This window comes from Papilio machaon, chromosome 19, assembly GCF_912999745.1.
Source record: "Papilio machaon chromosome 19, ilPapMach1.1, whole genome shotgun sequence".
Classification (NCBI taxonomy): Eukaryota; Metazoa; Arthropoda; class Insecta; order Lepidoptera; family Papilionidae; genus Papilio; species Papilio machaon.
The window spans coordinates 3,962,211-3,979,796 of NC_060004.1; the positions used below are offsets into that span (position 1 = coordinate 3,962,211).

At 38.8% G+C, this 17,586-nt stretch overlaps 10 protein-coding genes across 10 annotated transcripts; 5 read left to right on the forward strand and 5 right to left on the reverse strand.

Annotated features, from left to right (window-relative positions):
* Positions 1-192: 192 nt before the first annotated feature.
* On the forward strand, positions 193-779 carry LOC106715159 (chorion class A protein L11). Its single transcript, XM_014508384.2, has 2 exons — positions 193-243; positions 363-779. The coding sequence occupies exons 1-2, from the start codon at positions 193-195 to the stop codon at positions 777-779; spliced, it is 468 nt and encodes a 155-aa protein (XP_014363870.2).
* Positions 780-2,751: 1,972 nt separating this feature from the next.
* LOC106715158 (chorion class B protein PC10) lies at positions 2,752-3,373 on the reverse strand. The gene is made up of 2 exons (XM_014508383.2): positions 3,323-3,373; positions 2,752-3,228 (listed from the first exon to the last, which is right to left on the reverse strand). Exons 1-2 carry the CDS (start codon positions 3,371-3,373, stop codon positions 2,752-2,754), a joined length of 528 nt encoding a protein of 175 aa, XP_014363869.2.
* A 367-nt stretch (positions 3,374-3,740) lies between these two features.
* On the forward strand, positions 3,741-4,351 carry LOC106715166 (chorion class A protein L11-like). The gene is made up of 2 exons (XM_045682629.1): positions 3,741-3,791; positions 3,911-4,351. Exons 1-2 carry the CDS (start codon positions 3,741-3,743, stop codon positions 4,349-4,351), a joined length of 492 nt encoding a protein of 163 aa, XP_045538585.1.
* Positions 4,352-5,924: 1,573 nt separating this feature from the next.
* LOC106715160 (chorion class B protein PC10) lies at positions 5,925-6,652 on the reverse strand. Its single transcript, XM_014508386.2, has 2 exons — positions 6,602-6,652; positions 5,925-6,401 (listed from the first exon to the last, which is right to left on the reverse strand). Exons 1-2 carry the CDS (start codon positions 6,650-6,652, stop codon positions 5,925-5,927), a joined length of 528 nt encoding a protein of 175 aa, XP_014363872.2.
* An 852-nt stretch (positions 6,653-7,504) lies between these two features.
* On the forward strand, positions 7,505-8,059 carry LOC106715161 (chorion class A protein L11). The gene is made up of 2 exons (XM_045682630.1): positions 7,505-7,555; positions 7,655-8,059. Exons 1-2 carry the CDS (start codon positions 7,505-7,507, stop codon positions 8,057-8,059), a joined length of 456 nt encoding a protein of 151 aa, XP_045538586.1.
* A 1,471-nt stretch (positions 8,060-9,530) lies between these two features.
* Positions 9,531-10,253, reverse strand: LOC106713075 (chorion class B protein PC10). Its single transcript, XM_045682631.1, has 2 exons — positions 10,203-10,253; positions 9,531-10,007 (listed from the first exon to the last, which is right to left on the reverse strand). Exons 1-2 carry the CDS (start codon positions 10,251-10,253, stop codon positions 9,531-9,533), a joined length of 528 nt encoding a protein of 175 aa, XP_045538587.1.
* A 481-nt stretch (positions 10,254-10,734) lies between these two features.
* LOC123722094 (chorion class A protein L11-like) lies at positions 10,735-11,302 on the forward strand. Its single transcript, XM_045682632.1, has 2 exons — positions 10,735-10,785; positions 10,886-11,302. Exons 1-2 carry the CDS (start codon positions 10,735-10,737, stop codon positions 11,300-11,302), a joined length of 468 nt encoding a protein of 155 aa, XP_045538588.1.
* A 1,483-nt stretch (positions 11,303-12,785) lies between these two features.
* Positions 12,786-13,471, reverse strand: LOC106715162 (chorion class B protein PC10). The gene is made up of 2 exons (XM_045682633.1): positions 13,421-13,471; positions 12,786-13,262 (listed from the first exon to the last, which is right to left on the reverse strand). Exons 1-2 carry the CDS (start codon positions 13,469-13,471, stop codon positions 12,786-12,788), a joined length of 528 nt encoding a protein of 175 aa, XP_045538589.1.
* Positions 13,472-13,955: 484 nt separating this feature from the next.
* LOC106715163 (chorion class A protein L11) lies at positions 13,956-14,534 on the forward strand. Its single transcript, XM_014508389.2, has 2 exons — positions 13,956-14,018; positions 14,118-14,534. The coding sequence occupies exons 1-2, from the start codon at positions 13,968-13,970 to the stop codon at positions 14,532-14,534; spliced, it is 468 nt and encodes a 155-aa protein (XP_014363875.2). The 5' UTR covers positions 13,956-13,967.
* Positions 14,535-16,485: 1,951 nt separating this feature from the next.
* LOC123722095 (chorion class B protein PC10-like) lies at positions 16,486-17,175 on the reverse strand. Its single transcript, XM_045682634.1, has 2 exons — positions 17,125-17,175; positions 16,486-16,962 (listed from the first exon to the last, which is right to left on the reverse strand). Exons 1-2 carry the CDS (start codon positions 17,173-17,175, stop codon positions 16,486-16,488), a joined length of 528 nt encoding a protein of 175 aa, XP_045538590.1.
* Positions 17,176-17,586: the final 411 nt, after the last annotated feature.

The window sequence follows — 17,586 nt, forward strand, 5'->3', positions numbered from 1 at the left end:
ATAGGCAATATTGTATTAGATTTGTACTTTTTTGAACTAATTATTTAAATAAAATTGTGACAATGATAATGGAGCACTGGCTCACGTTTTCTTATTTATGACGAAATTGTTTTAATTAGTAAGAGAAAGGTTAACATATAAAAAGACACTTTGGTATTGGCGAATTATTCAGTCGAAAAACAAATCTCCAACATGTCTCCCTTCGCCTTCTTGCTCCTCTGCATTCAAGCTTGCTTGATCCAGGTAAGTTATAAATTATAATTGAAATTGAAAATATTTATTGCAACTATTTTATGATTTTTCTGTAACCGTAGATGAATAATTAAATGAAGTGGTTTTTTAAACATTTTGTAAATTCACAGAATGTATACAGCGAGTGCCTCGGAGCCGGCCTCGGTCTGGGCTACGCAGGTGGTTTAGCTGGTGAATGCGGACTCGGTTATGGACCTGGTTTAGCCACCGAATTCGGTTACGGACCCGGACTTGGACTCGGCTACGGAGCCGGTCTTGGACTTGGCTACGGACTCGCTGGTCCTGCCGCCATCGCTGGTCCCGCTGCCATCGCTGGCCCGGCTTACGGAGGCACCGGTGTCGGTGACATTGCCGTCGCTGGCGAGATGGGCGTCGCCGGTACCACCGTCGTCGCTGGACAGGTTCCAATTTTGGGCGCTGTCAGATTCGGTGGTGACGTTCCAGCTGGTGGCGTCGTCTCCATTGCAGGAAATTGCGCCGGCGGCTGCGGCTGCAACGGCGCTTACAATGGCGCTTACCTCTACTAAAAACAAACTATGACCATTTGAATTTTTGTAGACTAAATAAACTACTACGATAAAGCTTTTATTTCATTTACTTTATATGTAAAATGATTTCACGACCAAAAAATGTATCATGTAAAGCAATTAATGTAAAGCAACTTTAGAAGTTATGGGGGCCTTAGTTAGTGAAAATACCAACAATGCCTACGTATTAATATAGATAAGGTTTATGTTTTATATTAAGATAGACACCAAGAGCACCGGTGATGTGACCCCCGCAGCCAAAGTATTTACTAGGTTCAATAAAATCGATAAACAAATTTCGACAGCGCTGAAAATTTTTAGGTTAGGTAAAGGCTCTTACTACCGCGGTATGCAAAATCGGCTCTATATTCCGAAGTGTGTTTTAATCGCATTTAAGTTTCATAATAATAAGCACAAAATATTTCGACTAAATCCAACCTTAACTCAATGTTTACCTAATTTAAGGAAGCTTTGGACATACCATGGAGCGAAATAATTAAAAAAATAAACTCCGATTGAGGATAAGTTTACCTTGACTTTGTTAGATCTTTTTCTGTGTTTTGCTACACTTTCCTTTTAATATATTGTATGAACATATAATAATATAAAAAAAACCCGCGTTATTAGTGCTACAAAATTGCCATCGGTTAAAAATGCCGAGGCAACCCTCCGAAATATGAAAGACGTTGGTTCTAGATTTTAGCATTATTTTAATCAAAATGTCTGTCTGTATTATAGTACGTTGGACATACGTTGAATGTTGTACGTATTTTTTTAACCCGAAAACAAAAATTTCATTTTCGAGGTAGACGTGTATGTAAAATCTAGTAAAACATGACATTTTCATGAAAACTTAAGTACTCTAAATTTAATTTTTATACTGGTCGCCTTAAATATCAGGAAAATAAGACTAACTTTAAATTGATATTAATCTTATAAATTGGCATATATTGGAATTTTAAATAGATTTTCTTATAAATAATAAAATGGATTTCTCCAAAGTAGCAACATAAAGAATGTTATTGTTATAGGTTTGAAGTATGAAGGAAAAAACACTAATATAATTCCAATTACCGCGTAATATAGGGTTTTTCAACAAGAACTTTGTTTTTCAATTGGGGCCACAACAACAACATGACAGTTTTGCCATTTAGTTTTTTGACCTGTTCGTAGTAGATGCTTTGGCAATTGCTACAATGATTTCGCTCGAAAATCGCATTAAAATAATTAAATTCCACTATAAAAATGGTGCAATTTATTGCAAACCAAATTTCCCGATCGCATAATTTCACGAAATTCAGCTGTTATATGGCCAGCCAGATCGTGTGATTTAACATCAATGGATTATTTTTGTGGGACTATGTTAAGGACAAAGTCTATACGGAGCCAATCGAATCGATCGCGGCCTTAAAACTCAAAATCCGTGACGTGATTAACGAAATAGACCCACCATTTTGTGAAAAGTGTGTAAAAAGTGATTAAAAACTTTGATGAAAGAATCGACATCTGTCAGCGTGGTCGTGGTGGACATTTGCCAGATATCATTTTTCATTCATAATTGCCAAATTTTTCTCTTTGTAATACAATAAAAATTTGAATCATCTTCATCTAAACTCTTTGTTTTATTTTATTTTAGAAAACAAAGTTCTTGTTGAAAAACCCTTTATTTGAAAAAGGGTCTTATGACTGGATTCGTTCGCTGGACTAGAATAATGTAAACTGGGAATGAATCAGCTTAATTCACACGTTGTGCTGAGAAGTAAGCGCTCGAATTCTCTAACCTACCTTTTAATGTTTTCAGATAATTTAATCAATATATTTTTTAACATTCTAAATCTTGATGACAAATTCTTCGAATTACGTAAAGTAAAACATATTAACAGGTCGTTTTTGTTTTCATTTTAAATTCAATAAGAAATGTTTAGCGTTCAAAATTGTTTATTTTAGGATCACGTTGTTAATGAAACATTTCTTAGTAGATTCCGCAACCACATCCACCGAAGGCACGTCCAGCGATAGCGGGACCATAGCCGATTCCGGCAGCGAGACCGGGTCCGTAGCCCAAACCAGCGGCAGCGGGGTAGCCCCAAGCAGGAGCAGCGATGTCTTCGCTTACCATGCCCACGGCACCATTGCCGCAGCCGTAGGAGACGGCACCAGCGCCGGCGGTAGGCAGCGCACCCTCCAGACCAACGGTACCCAGGAATGGAAGCTCACCGCCGACAGCTAAGATGCCTCCGATCTCGTTTTCAGACTGAACGGACAAACCGACGGGTGGGATGGGAGAAGCACTGGAGGTGGGGAATCCACCACCGGTGGATGTTGGGATGGCAGCCAGACCGCATCCGCATCCGGCTCCATAACCAGCCAAGGGACCGGCGCCGAAGGGAGCTGCGGCCATCAAAGGCGCTTCGTAACCCAGACCTCCGGTGCAGAAGGCGGAGATAGTCTATAAAATTAGTTAGAGTACATCATTAGATTTTTTGTGTCCACCGATCCTTTGTTTTACTCATTTTAATTTAATTGTATTTAGGTTTACTCACCTGGACCAAGAGGGCTTGGGCGCAGAAAAGGACGATAGCTTTAGCAGACATGTTGATTGTGTTTATGAGAAACAAGTATAAACATCAATGAGATCGTTTGGTATTTATAGTGCTGGAAGTTATGTGTAAGCACACCTATTGAAATAATAAACATTGTGTAAACCCTCGTAAGACTTTTTTCAATATTCGTGTACGTGTTCAATGTGTTTTTGCGATAAAACACAAAATAGGCATTAATGTATTGGATTTGTACTATTTTGAACTAATTATTTAAGTAATATTGTGACAATGATAATGGAGCACTGGCTCACGTTTTCTTATTTATGACGAAATTGTTTTAATTAGTAAGAGAAAGGTTAACATATAAAAAGACACTTTGGTATTGACGAATCATTCAGTCGAAAAACAAATCTCCAACATGTCTCCCTTCGCCTTCTTGCTTCTGTGCATTCAAGCTTGCTTGATCCAGGTAAGTTATAAATTATAATTGAAATTGAAAATATTTATTGCAACTATTTCTTGACTTTTCTGTAACCGTAGATGAATAATTAAATGAAGTGGTTTTTTAAACATTTTGTAAATTCACAGAATGTATACAGCGAGTGCCTCGGAGCCGGCCTCGGTCTGGGCTACGCAGGCGGTTTAGCTGGTGAATGCGGACTCGGTTATGGACCTGGTTTAGCCACCGAATTCGGTTACGGACCCGGACTTGGACTCGGCTACGGAGCCGGTCTTGGACTTGGCTACGGACTCGCTGGTCCTGCCGCCATCGCTGGTCCCGCTGCCATCGCTGGCCCGGCTTACGGAGGCACCGGTGTCGGTGACATTGCCGTCGCTGGCGAGATGGGCGTCGCCGGTACCACCGTCGTCGCTGGACAGGTTCCAATTTTGGGCGCTGTCAGATTCGGTGGTGACGTTCCAGCTGGTGGCGTCGTCTCCATTGCAGGAAATTGCGCCGGCGGCTGCGGATGCAACGGCGCTTACAATGGCGCTTACAACGGCGCTTACAATGGCGCTTACCTCTACTAAAACAAACTTTGACCACTTGATTTTTTGTAGACTAAATAAACTACTACGATAAAGCTCTTATTTCATTTACTTTATATGTAAAATGATTTCACGACCAAAAAATGTATCATGTAAAGCAATCAATGTAAAGCAACTTTAGAAGTTATGGGGGCCCTAGTTAGTGAAAATACCAGCAAGGCCTACGTATTAATATCGATAAGGTTTATGTTTTATATTAAGATAGACACCAAGAACACCGGTGATGTGACCCCCGCAGCCAAAGTATTTACTAAGTTCAATAAAATGGATAAACAAATTTCGACAGCGCTGAAAATTTTTAGGTAAGGTAAAGGCTCTTACTACCGCGGTATACAAAATCGGCTCAGTATTCCGAAGTGTGTTTTAATCGCATTAAAGTTTCATAATAATAACTTTAGCACAAAATATATCGAATAAATCCAACCATAACGCAATGTTTATCTAATCTAAGGAAGCTTTGGACATACCATGGAGCGAAATAATTAAAAAAATAAGCTCCGATTGAGGATAAGTTTACCTTGACTTTGTTAGATCTTTTTCTGTGTTTTGCTACACTTTTCTTTAAATATATTGTATGAACAAATCTAAAATATAAAATTTCCATGTCACAATGTTAGTTACCGTACTCCTCAGAAACGGCTTTACCGATTTTTACCAAATTTTATATGCGTAAAAATAGATAGTAGTCTATTTTTCATACCCCTATTAAGTTTTTTTCAACTGCGCGTGGACGGAGTCGCGGGCGACAGCTAGTGATAATATTAAAAAAAACCCCGCGTTATAAGTGGTACAAAATTGCCGTCGGTTCAAAATGCCGAGGCAACCCTCCGAAATGTGAAAGACGTTGGTTCTAGATTTCAGCATTATTTTAATCAAAATGACTGTCTGTATTAGAGTAAGTTGTACATACGTTGTACGTGGTACGAGTACGTCTTTTAACCCGAAAAGAAAAATTTCATTTTCGAGGTATACGTGTATGTAAAATCTAGTAAAACATGACATTTTCATGAAAACTTAAGTACTCTAAATTTTATTTTTATACTGGTCGCCTTAAATATCAGGAAAATATGCCTAACTTTAAATTGATATTAATGTTGTTAATTGGCATATATTGGAATTTTAAATAGATTTTCTTATAAATAATAAAATGCATTTCTCCAAAGTAGCAACACAAAGATATATATGTTATTGTTATAGGTTTGAAGTATGAAGGAAAAAATACTGATTTAATTCCAATTACCTCGTAATACTTGAAAAAAAGTCTTATGACTGGATTCGTTTGCTGGACTAGAATAATGTAAACTGGGAATGCATCAGCTTAATACACACGTTGTGCTGAGAATTAGGCGCTCGCATTCTCTTACCTAACTTTTTATGTTTTCAGATAATTTAATCAATACACTTTTTAATATTCTAAATCTTGATGACAAATGCCTCGAATTACGTAAAGTAAAACATAATAACAGGTCGTTTTTGTTTTCATTTTAAATTCAATAAGAAATGTTTAGCGTTCAAAATTGTTTATTTTAGGATCACGTTGTTAATGAAACATTTCTTAGTAGATTCCGCAACCGCATCCACCGAAGGCACGTCCCGCGATAGCGGGACCATAGCCGATTCCGGCAGCGAGACCGGGTCCGTAGCCCAAACCAGCGGCAGCGGGGTAGCCCCAAGCGGGAGCAGCGATGTCTTCGCTCACCATGCCCACGGCACCGTTGCCGCAGCCGTAGGAGACGGCACCAGCGCCAGCGGTAGGCAGCGCACCCTCCAGACCGACGGTGCCTAGGAAAGGAAGCTCACCACCGACGGCTAAGATGCCTCCGATCTCGTTCTCGGACAGAACGGACAAACCGACGGGTGGGATGGGGGAAGCACTGGAAGTGGGGAATCCACCACCGCTTGAAGTTGGGACGGCGGCCAGACCACATCCGCATCCGGCTCCATAACCAGCCCAGGAAGCGGCGCCGTAGGGAGCAGCGCCCATCAAAGGAGCTTCGTAACCCAAGCCAGCGCCGCAGTATGCGGAGATGGACTGTAAAATTTAAAATGTTTGGCTAACATTAATTTTTTTATGAACCAATAAACACACATAAGATTTCTAGTTTTCTGCAATAGACCAGACTCTTCTGTTATACCTAAGACCTACTATTAGGTCATTAAAAAGAGAATATCAGATGCCTATTTTCTGCTTAAAGGCAAACCTACAAACACCAGGTAATGAAGAGTACTTACGTGAGCCAAAAAGGCCTGAAGGCAGAAGAGAAGGACGGTCTTAGCTGACATGTTGATGAATGTATGATACTGTACTGAGGTTAATTTAAAATAAGGTTATATTTATATGAAAAAAGTACCTAAATAATACAAAAATGAAATTAAGAAATAATTTAAAAACTAACATACAATACGTGACTGTTTAAATAAAAAAAAAATGTTAAGAAATATTAATCAAAAAGTTTGTTGTGTTGTTTTCTTTTGAAATTATATGAATCGGTAAGGCACGTGTTGTTTTTGGGTTTAATAACAAAAGTATGTTAATAATATGTTTTTTGTTTTACTCGTAAGTTATTGTTAATTTCTTATTACATACAAAATTTAATTGATCAAATACAGATATACTTCATTAAGCTCGGTATACAATTATGCACAACAAATAGTAAATGGCGGATTAAGGACCACGAACTCATATTTTGTAATCTATTAGTACAGGCAACACTCATACGATGTTACCCCGTACTTACTTTAAAAACCGTAAGATGTTAAGGGAATGGAAACTTGATTATTATGAGTGGAATAAATAAGAAAAATATAAGACAAACCAGCTATAAAATGTTTATAAAGTGTAAAAAATATATTTATAAATGTTTTCTTAAGTTGTTTATAAAATTTTACAAAAAGACAAGTGTTGGGTTTTATCTATTTTAATGTCAAAATAAAAAACTTCTACTGATGGTTCGGTTAATGAAATATTTGGTTAAAATAGCATACTTAAAGTGTACTACTTACTTTGTACGTAAAGAACATACATACCTATAGTTATTATTACGAAATTGTATTGTCCTCCAGATAAAGGTAAATATATAAATAGTTTGCTTCCTACTATAGAATCATTCTCGATCACACAGTCGGAAAACAAACATGTCTCCTTTCGCCTTCTTGCTGCTCTGCATCCAAGCTTGCTTGGTCCAGGTAAATATTAATATGAATGCATTTGTAAAATTGAAATATTTATTTTGTATTTTTTATAAAAGTATTTAATTATTTAATAATAATTTTAAAATGTTTTAGAATGCGTACAGCGCATGCCTTGGAGCCGGACTCGGTCTGGGCTACGCTGACGGATGGGCTGGTGAATGTGGCCGCGGCTACGGACCAGGCTTAGCCACCGAATTCGGTTACGGACCCGGACTTGGACTTGGCTACGAAACAGGACTTGGACTTGGACTTGGCTATGGACTCGCTGGCCCTGCTGCCATCGCTGGCCCGGCATACGGAGGCAATGGCGTCGGCGACATTGCCGTCGCTGGTGAGATGGGCGTCGCTGGTACCACCGTCGTCGCTGGCCAGGTGCCTATCCTGGGTGCTGTCAGATTCGGAGGTGATGTGCCTGCTGGTGGCGTCGTCTCCATCGCCGGCAGATGTGCTGGTGGATGTGGGTGCAACGGCGCTTACAACGGCGGTTACCTGTACTAAATACAAACTATGACTATTTGAATCAGTCTGTAATAAAAACATCGAATCTCTTCTCTAAAAAAAAAGCTCTTCTTTCATTCAACTATTTGATCACACATCAAAAACGTATCACATACAATTTAAGTAATAATGGAACGTAAGGTTCCTTCAGGTTTGACTATTAGAGTTATATAAAGCCATATTAAGAATAACATTTTTAATATAGCAACTAAAATTAAGGAAATAAATATTTTAAATCTCAGACATTATTATATTACACTCAAACTACAATGATTTCTTAAGCTGGGGACGGATCAACGTCTAGCTGGAACTAGGTGCAATGTTACTAGATTTAATGTAACATTCACATGGATTGTCCACCCAAACGACATGCTGCTACGGACTCAACAACTGTTGTTCAATATTCGGTCACGAACTATTTTTATTTGTGGTGTTTGTAATTAATTTCGTTTCAATATAACCGAACTAATTAAATGGATTGCGGATATTCATTTGGCTTGGTGCGGGTTTCATCATGATGTTTTCCTTCACCATAAAACATTAGATAAATATACATATTATGTAAACCGATAATCGAAAAATATTTTGGTATATGGCGGAATTCAAACCCAGGACCTGCAGCTTACAGGTCCTGTGCTTAACCCCTGAGCCACCGACGCTCAGGGGAGTGTGAAGGGTAAGAGGACCAAAATAAGGTTCCCGGCACGCACACTCTTCAGATAAAACGCGGAATTGCTTACATTACATCTTACAGAAAAATACGAACGTTAGGATGGATTATTGTTTGGTTATCTCGTAACTCCAGAAAGGCTGAACGGATCAAGATGAAAGGATCGTTTATATTACAATGTGGAATATCACATAGGCTAGTTAGGTTTTTTAATTTCACGCGGCTACAATCACGAGCGACAGCTGGCATACATGGGTTATTTTTTCAAAAACAGCTAATATAGAAAGAAATACATAGAATATGTTAAATATTTAGACATAATTTTTTTTACTCAATAATGCTAAAAAATCCTTTAAAAACATGGTCTTAATACGTTTTACAAACAAAATACGGCGAGTAATTTTATTAATGAAAATGGCTAAGCCAACGCAGGAAGAAGTGAGTGGACTGGGAAAAGGTAAATATCGTTGCGGCTTTTTATGAATAGAAATACGTTTTCGATACTAATTTGCATTTTTTATTTTATATAAATAATCAGTATCGCCAACAGGTAACACTATATTTTTTTGTAGTAGGTAATTAGAAAGTAATCGTGTAGTTATAAAAATATCAAACGTGTTTCTATGGCGAATTTCCATTGTTAAACAATTTCACAAACGCGTAGTATTTTTACCTTGTACACAGTAAAATTCAATACTTGATTTGTGATAACAATGTTTACATAAAATGCAAAAAAATTAAAAAAAAAAATTCGAATTAAAAATTGTATATTTTCAGATGACGTTGTTAATGAAACATTTCTTAGTAGATTCCGCAACCACATCCACCGAAGGCACGTCCAGCGATAGCGGGACCGTAGCCGATTCCGGCAGCGAGACCGGGTCCGTAGCCCAAACCAGCGGCGGCGGGGTAGCCCCAAGCGGGAGCAGCGATGTCTTCGCTCACCATGCCCACGGCACCGTTGCCGCAGCCGTAGGAGACGGCACCAGCGCCAGCGGTAGGCAGCGCACCCTCCAGACCGACGGTGCCCAGGAAAGGAAGCTCACCACCGACGGCTAAGATGCCTCCGATCTCGTTCTCGGACAGAACGGACAAACCGACGGGTGGGATGGGGGAAGCGCTGGAGGTGGGGAATCCACCACCGCTGGATGTTGGGACGGCGGCCAGACCGCATCCGCATCCGGCTCCATAACCGGCCAAGGGACCGGCGCCGAAGGGAGCTGCGCCCATCAAAGGAGCTTCGTAACCCAAGCCAGCGCCGCAGTATGCGGAAATAGACTGTAAAAGATTTTTAGTTGGGATACAAACGAATAATATCGATAATTTTTTTAAAGATTTTTCACCAATTCATTTTAATTTTCAGTTACGTTTATTCCTTCGGCATTTGCAGAAGATTAGGTTTATACTGTTACGATTTTCCTTTTTTGGCTTTGTTTTAGGGTTAAATTCGTAAAAGTCAAAGTTGTAACTTACGTGAGCCAAAAAGGCCTGAAGGCAGAAGAGAAGGACGGTCTTAGCTGACATGTTGATGAATGTATGATACTATACTGAGGTTAACGTATAGTAAGGTTATATTTATATGAAAAATGTGCCTAAATAATACTAAAATGAAATTAAGAAATAATTTAAAACACTAACATACAATACGTGACTGTTTAAATAAAAAAAATATTAAGAAATATTAATCAAAAAGTTTGTTGTGTTGTTGTTTTCTTTTGAAATTATATGAATCGGTAAGGTACGTGTTGTTTTTGGGTTTGATAATAAAAGTAGGAATTGTAATAATAAGTTTTTTGTTTTACTCGTAAGTGTCTTAAACTACTTATTATCATAAAAATAATACAATTGGTGAAGCCAAACTGTACAAATTATATTATATAGTAAATTACATACATACCTATATTTATTATTACGAAATTTTATAGTCCTCCGGATAATGGTAAATATATAAATAGTTTTCTTCCTACCATAGAATTATTCTCGATCACACAGTCGGAAAACAAACATGTCTCCTTTCGCCTTCTTGTTGATCTGCATCCAAGCTTGCTTGGTCCAGGTAAATATTAAAATTAATGCATTTGATAAATTGAAATATTTATTTTGATTTTTTTATTAAAACTATCTAATTGTTTAACAATAATTTTAAAACGTTTTAGAATGCGTACAGCGCATGCCTTGGAGCCGGACTCGGTCTGGGCTACGCTGACGGATGGGCTGGTGAATGTGGCCGCGGCTACGGACCCGGCTTAGCCACCGAATTCGGTTACGGACCTGGACTTGGACTTGGCTACGAAACCGGACTTGGACTTGGACTTGGCTACGGACTCGCTGGCCCTGCTGCCATCGCTGGCCCGGCTTACGGAGGCAATGGCGTCGGCGACATTGCCGTCGCTGGTGAGATGGGCGTCGCTGGTACCACCGTCGTCGCTGGCCAGGTGCCTATCCTGGGTGCTGTTAGATTCGGAGGTGATGTGCCTGCTGGCGGCGTCGTCTCCATCGCCGGCAGCTGCGCTGGTGGATGTGGTTGCAACGGAGCTTACAACGGAGCTTACAACGGCGCTTACCTGTACTAAAAACAAACTATGACTATTTGAATCAGTCTGTAATAAAAACATCGAATCTCTTCTCTAAAAAAAAAGCTCTTCTTTCATTCAACTATTTGATCACACATCAAAAACGTATCACATACAATTTAAGTAATAATGGAACGTAAGGTTCCTTCAGGTTTGACTATTAGAGTTATATAAAGCCATATTAAGAATAACATTTTTAATATAGCAACTAAAATTAAGGAAATAAATATTTTAAATCTCAGACATTATTATATTACACTCAAACTACAATGATTTCTTAAGCTGGGGACGGATCAACGTCTAGCTGGAACTAGGTGTAATGTTACTAGATTTAATGTAACATTCACATCGATTGTCCACCCAAACGACATGCTGCTACGGACTCAACAACTGTTGTTCAATATTCGGTCACGAACTATTTTTATTTGTGGTGTTTGTAATTAATTTCGTTTCAATATAACCGAACTAATTAAATGGATTGCGGATATTCATTTGGCTTGGTGCGGGTTTCATCATGATGTTTTCCTTCACCATAAAACATTAGATAAATATACATATTATGTAAACCGATAATCGAAAAATATTTTGGTATATGGCGGAATTCAAACCCAGGACCTGCAGCTTACAGGTCCTGTGCTTAACCCCTGAGCCACCGACGCTCCGTGGAGTGTGAAGGGTAAGAGGACCAAAATAAGGCTCCCGGCACACTCTTCAGATAAAACGCGGAATTTCTTACATTAAATCTTACAGAAAAATACGAACGTTAGGATGGATTATTGTTTGGTTATCTCGTAACTTCAGAACGGCTGAACGGATCAAGATCGTTTATATTACAATGTGGAATATCACATAGGCTAGTTAGGTTTTTTAATTTCACGCGGCTACAATCACGAGCGACAGCTGGCATACATGGGTTATTTTTTCATTACCAGAATAAAAATCAGCTAATGTAGAATACAAACAATGTGTTTAATATTTAGACATTATTATTTTACTCAACAATGCCAAATTAATCATAAATTAAAATTAAAAAATCCTTTAAAAACATGGTCTTAATACGTTTTACAAACAAAATACTACGAGTAATTTTATTACTGAAAATGGTTAAGCCGACGCGGGGAGAAGTGAGTGGACTGGGAATAGGTTAATGTCATTGCGGCTTTTTATGAATAGAAATACGTTTTCGATACTAATTTACATTTTTAATTATAAAAAAAATTATTAGTATCGCCAACAGGTAACACTATATTGTTTTGTAGTAGGTAGAAACTAATCGTGTAGTTATAAAAATGTCAAACGTGTTTCTATGGCGAATTTCCATTGTTAAACAATTTCACAAACGTGTAGTATTTTTACCTTGTACACAGTAAAATTCAATACTACATTTGTAATAATATTGTTTACGTAAAATAAAAAAAATAAAGCAAAATATTTCGAATTAAAAATTGTATATTTTCAGATGACGTTGTTAATGAGACATTTCTTAGTAGATTCCGCAACCACATCCACCGAAGGCACGTCCAGCGATAGCGGGACCGTAGCCGATTCCGGCAGCGAGACCGGGTCCGTAGCCCAAACCAGCGGCGGCGGGGTAGCCCCAAGCGGGAGCAGCGATGTCTTCGCTTACCATGCCCACGGCACCGTTGCCGCAGCCGTAGGAGACGGCACCAGCGCCAGCGGTAGGCAGCGCACCCTCCAGACCGACGGTGCCCAGGAAAGGAAGCTCACCACCGACGGCTAAGATGCCTCCGATCTCGTTCTCGGACAGAACGGACAAACCGACGGGTGGAATAGGGGAAGCGCTGGAGGTGGGGAATCCACCACCGCTTGAAGTCGGGACGGCGGCCAGACCACATCCGCATCCGGCTCCATAACCGGCCAAGGGACCGGCGCCGAAGGGAGCTGCACCCATCAAAGGAGCTTCGTAACCCAAACCAGCGCCGCAGTATGCGGAGATGGACTGTAAAAGATTTTTAGTTGAGATTTTTCACCAAATTATTGCAATTGTCAGTAACGTTTATTCCTTCGGCATTTACAGAAAACTTAATTATATACTGTTACGATTTTCCTTTTTGGCTTTGTTTGAGGGTTTTTGTAAAAGTCAAAATTGTAACTTACGTGAGCCAAAAAGGCTTGAAGGCAGAAGAGAAGGACGGTCTTAGCTGACATGTTGATGAATGTATGATACTATACTGAGGTTACGTATAGTAAGGTTATATTTATATGAAAAATGTGCCTAAATAATACAAATTAAAAATTAAGAAATAATTTAAAACACTAACATACAATACGTGACTGTTTAAATAAAAAAAATATTAAGAAATATTAATCAAAAAGTTTGTTGTATTGTTGTTTTCTTTTGAAATTATATGAATCGGTAAGGTACGTGTTGTTTTTGGGTTTGATAATAAAAGTAGGAATTGTAATAATAAGTTTTTTGTTTTACTCGTAAGTGTCTTAAACTACTTATTATCATAAAAATAATACAATTGGTGAAGCCAAACTGTACGTACGAGTACTATAAAAATGATACTTTAGACGTAAATTATGTACATACCTATATTTATTATTACGAAATTTTATAGTCCTCCGGATAAAGGTAAATATATAAATAGTTTTCTTCCTACCATAGAATCATTCTCGATCACACAGTCGGAAAACAAACATGTCTTCTTTCGCCTTCTTGTTGCTCTGCATCCAAGCTTGCTTGGTCCAGGTAAATATTAAAATTAATGCATTTGTTAAATTTAAATATTTATTTTGTATATTTTATAAAAGTATTTAATTGTTTAATAATAATTTTAAAACGTTTTAGAATGCGTACAGCGCATGCCTTGGAGCCGGACTCGGTCTGGGCTACGCTGACGGATGGGCTGGTGAATGTGGCCGCGGCTACGGTCCCGGCTTAGCCACCGAAATCGGTTACGGACCCGGACTTGGACTTGGCTACGAAACCGGACTTGGACTTGGACTTGGCTACGGACTCGCTGGCTCTGCTGCCATCGCTGGCCCGGCTTACGGAGGCAATGGCGTCGGCGACATTGCCGTCGCTGGTGAGATGGGCGTCGCCGGTACCACCGTCGTCGCTGGCCAGGTGCCTATCCTGGGTGCTGTCAGATTCGGAGGTGATGTTCCTGCTGGCGGCGTCGTCTCCATCGCCGGAAGCTGCGCTGGTGGATGTGGTTGCAACGGCGCTTACAACGGCGCTTACAACGGCGGTTACCTGTACTAAAAACAAACTATGACTATTTGATTCTGTCTGTAATAAAAACGTCGAATCATTACGATCAAGCTCTACTTTCATTTAACTATTTGATCACAAGTATCACATATAAATTAAGTAATACTGGAACGTTAGGTTCCTTCATGTTTGACTATTAGATTTCTATAGCCATATTAAGAATAACATTTTTAATATAGCAACTAGAACTAAGGAAATAAATATTTTAAATCTCAGAAATTATTATATTACACTCAAAATACAATGATTTTTTAAGCTGGGGACGGATCAACGTCTAGCTGGAACTAGGTGTAATGTTACTAGATTTAATGTAACATTCACATGGATTGTCCACCCAAACGACATGCTGCTACGGACTCAACAACTGTTGTTAAATATTCGCGGTCACGAACTATTTTATCTGTAGTATTTGTAATTAATTTCGTTTCAATTTTATCGAACTAATTAAATGGATTGCGGAGCTTCATTTGGCTACACCAAATGGAAGTTCGTGATCTCTGCCTACCCCTCTGGGTTACAGGCGTGAGTGTGTGGGTTAACTGAACTAAAGATCACAATAGCAATAGAAAAATATGATCTATATAGAGCAATCGAACAATTTTTTGTACTTCACTACATACAACGTGATTAAAAACATTTTTGAATCAATTCAGGAAACATTATATTTTTATTAATATAAGGTGGCAAAGGACAAACTCATAAACAACCGCAATTGCAGATGCTTTGCCTACCTATAATTGATGGAGGAGGGGACGCACAGAAGGATTACCTTTTTCCATGCGTCCCTTCATCCGTCAAATCCACTTCCCCTTTCCGTAATATCCTTATAAGAAAATGTGAAGGGTCCTCATCTTCCCAACTGAGGGGCTCGGAGCCTAAGCTAAGTTAGGGGTGACTAGGCCATAGTCAACCACACTGGTCAAGTGCGGGTTGGTTGGCATCATGCATATCTTTCAATTTCTTCGCATTTATGTGCGGGTTGCATCATGATGTTTTCCTTCACCATAAAAACATTAGATAAATTTACGAGTACATATGTAAATCGATAATCGAAAATTATATTGGCATATGGTGAGATTCGAACCCAGGACATGTGCTTAAACACGTGTGAAAACGTGTGAAGGGTAAGAGGACCAAAACAAGTCCCCCGGCATGCACACTCTTCAGATAAATCGCGGACTGGCTGACATAACATCTTACAGAAAAATACGAACGTTAGGATGGATTATTGTTTGGTTATCTCGTAACTCCAGAACGGCTGAACGGATCAAGATGAGAGGATCGTTTATATTACAATGTGGAATATCACATAGGCTGGTTAGGTTTTTTTTAATATCACGCGACTATAACCCGGGCGACAGCTGGCATACATGGGTTATTTTTTAATTACCAAAATAAAAATCAGGTAATGTAGAATACAAATAATATGTTAAACATTTTTTAATCAATAATGCTAAGTTAATAAGACATAAAAATTAAAAAAATCTTGTAAAAACATGGTCTTAATACGTTTTACAAACAAAATAATACGAGTCCTTTTATTACTGAAAATGGCTAAGCCAACGCAGGAAGAAGTGAGTGGACTGGAAATAGGTTAATGTCATTGCGGCTTTTTATGAATAGAAATAGGTTTTCGATACTAATTTACATTTTTAATTATAAAAAAAATTATTAGTATCGCCAACAGGTAACACTATATTGTTTTGTAGTAGGTAATTAGAAACTAATCGTGTAGTTATAAAAATATCAAACGTGTTTCTATGGCGAATTTCCATTGTTAAACAATTTCACAAACGCGTAGTATTTTTACCTTGTACACAGTAAAATTCAATACTACATTTGTAATAATAATGTTTACGTAAAATTAAAAAAATAATTAAAATAAAAATATTTCGAATTAAAAATTGTATATTTTCAGATGACGTTATTAATGAGACATTTCTTAGTAGATTCCGCAACCACATCCACCGAAGGCACGGCCAGCGATAGCGGGACCGTAGCCGATTCCGGCAGCGAGACCGGGTCCGTAGCCCAAACCAGCGGCAGCGGGATAGCCCCAAGCGGGAGCAGCGATGTCTTCGCTCACCATGCCCACGGCACCGTTGCCGCAGCCGTAGGAGACGGCACCAGCGCCAGCGGTAGGCAGCGCACCCTCCAGACCGACGGTGCCTAGGAAAGGAAGCTCACCACCGACGGCTAAGATGCCTCCGATCTCGTTCTCGGACAGAACGGACAAACCGACGGGTGGGATGGGGGAAGCACTGGAAGTGGGGAATCCACCACCGCTTGAAGTTGGGACGGCGGCCAGACCACATCCGCATCCGGCTCCATAACCAGCAAAGGGACCGGCGCCGAAGGGAGCTGCACCCATCAAAGGAGCTTCGTAACCCAAACCAGCGCCGCAGTATGCGGATATGGACTGTAAAAGATTTTTATTTGAAATTTTTCATCAAATTATTGCAATTGTCAGTAACGTTTATTCCTTTGGCATTTGCAGAAAATTTAGTTTTATAGTGTTACGATTTTCTTTCTTTGGCTTTGTTTTAGGGTTAAATTCGTAAAAGTCAAAATTGTAACTTACGTGAGCCAAAAAGGCCTGAAGGCAGAAGAGAAGGACGGTCTTAGCTGACATGTTGATGAATGTATAATACAATACTGAGGTTAACGTATAGTAAGGTTATATTTATATGAAAAACGGCCTAAATAATACAAAAATGAAATTAAGAAATAATTTAAAGCACTAACATACAATACGTGACTGTTTAAATGAAAAAAATGTTAAGAAATATTAATCAAAAAGTTTGTTGTGTTGTTGTTTTCTTTTGAAATTATATGAATCGGCAAGGTACGTGTTGTTTTTGGGTTTGATAATAAAAGTAGGAATTGTAATAATAAGTTTTTTGTTTTACTCGTAAGTGTCTTAAACTACTTATCATCATAAAAATAATACAATTGGTGAAGCCAAACTGTACGTAGGAGTACTATAAAAATGATACTTTAGACGTATATTACATACATACCTATATTTATTATTACGAAATTT

What these genes read in the sequence shown, in the direction of transcription:
- LOC106715159 (XM_014508384.2), top strand. Translation starts at nt 193, where the DNA reads ATGTCTCCCTTCGCCTTCTTGCTCCTCTGCATTCAAGCTTGCTTGATC. An exon ending in TTCAAGCTTGCTTGATCCAG is followed by an intron (nt 244 to 362) that starts GTAAGTTATAAA and finishes GTAAATTCACAG; the next exon opens with AATGTATACAGCGAGTGCCT.
- LOC106715158 (XM_014508383.2), bottom strand. Translation starts at nt 3,373, where the DNA reads ATGTCTGCTAAAGCTATCGTCCTTTTCTGCGCCCAAGCCCTCTTGGTC. An exon ending in CCCAAGCCCTCTTGGTCCAG is followed by an intron (nt 3,229 to 3,322) that starts GTGAGTAAACCT and finishes CTAATTTTATAG; the next exon opens with ACTATCTCCGCCTTCTGCAC.
- LOC106715166 (XM_045682629.1), top strand. Translation starts at nt 3,741, where the DNA reads ATGTCTCCCTTCGCCTTCTTGCTTCTGTGCATTCAAGCTTGCTTGATC. An exon ending in TTCAAGCTTGCTTGATCCAG is followed by an intron (nt 3,792 to 3,910) that starts GTAAGTTATAAA and finishes GTAAATTCACAG; the next exon opens with AATGTATACAGCGAGTGCCT.
- LOC106715160 (XM_014508386.2), bottom strand. Translation starts at nt 6,652, where the DNA reads ATGTCAGCTAAGACCGTCCTTCTCTTCTGCCTTCAGGCCTTTTTGGCT. An exon ending in TTCAGGCCTTTTTGGCTCAC is followed by an intron (nt 6,402 to 6,601) that starts GTAAGTACTCTT and finishes TAAATTTTACAG; the next exon opens with TCCATCTCCGCATACTGCGG.
- LOC106715161 (XM_045682630.1), top strand. Translation starts at nt 7,505, where the DNA reads ATGTCTCCTTTCGCCTTCTTGCTGCTCTGCATCCAAGCTTGCTTGGTC. An exon ending in TCCAAGCTTGCTTGGTCCAG is followed by an intron (nt 7,556 to 7,654) that starts GTAAATATTAAT and finishes AAAATGTTTTAG; the next exon opens with AATGCGTACAGCGCATGCCT.
- LOC106713075 (XM_045682631.1), bottom strand. Translation starts at nt 10,253, where the DNA reads ATGTCAGCTAAGACCGTCCTTCTCTTCTGCCTTCAGGCCTTTTTGGCT. An exon ending in TTCAGGCCTTTTTGGCTCAC is followed by an intron (nt 10,008 to 10,202) that starts GTAAGTTACAAC and finishes AATCTTTTACAG; the next exon opens with TCTATTTCCGCATACTGCGG.
- LOC123722094 (XM_045682632.1), top strand. Translation starts at nt 10,735, where the DNA reads ATGTCTCCTTTCGCCTTCTTGTTGATCTGCATCCAAGCTTGCTTGGTC. An exon ending in TCCAAGCTTGCTTGGTCCAG is followed by an intron (nt 10,786 to 10,885) that starts GTAAATATTAAA and finishes AAAACGTTTTAG; the next exon opens with AATGCGTACAGCGCATGCCT.
- LOC106715162 (XM_045682633.1), bottom strand. Translation starts at nt 13,471, where the DNA reads ATGTCAGCTAAGACCGTCCTTCTCTTCTGCCTTCAAGCCTTTTTGGCT. An exon ending in TTCAAGCCTTTTTGGCTCAC is followed by an intron (nt 13,263 to 13,420) that starts GTAAGTTACAAT and finishes AATCTTTTACAG; the next exon opens with TCCATCTCCGCATACTGCGG.
- LOC106715163 (XM_014508389.2), top strand. Translation starts at nt 13,968, where the DNA reads ATGTCTTCTTTCGCCTTCTTGTTGCTCTGCATCCAAGCTTGCTTGGTC. An exon ending in TCCAAGCTTGCTTGGTCCAG is followed by an intron (nt 14,019 to 14,117) that starts GTAAATATTAAA and finishes AAAACGTTTTAG; the next exon opens with AATGCGTACAGCGCATGCCT.
- LOC123722095 (XM_045682634.1), bottom strand. Translation starts at nt 17,175, where the DNA reads ATGTCAGCTAAGACCGTCCTTCTCTTCTGCCTTCAGGCCTTTTTGGCT. An exon ending in TTCAGGCCTTTTTGGCTCAC is followed by an intron (nt 16,963 to 17,124) that starts GTAAGTTACAAT and finishes AATCTTTTACAG; the next exon opens with TCCATATCCGCATACTGCGG.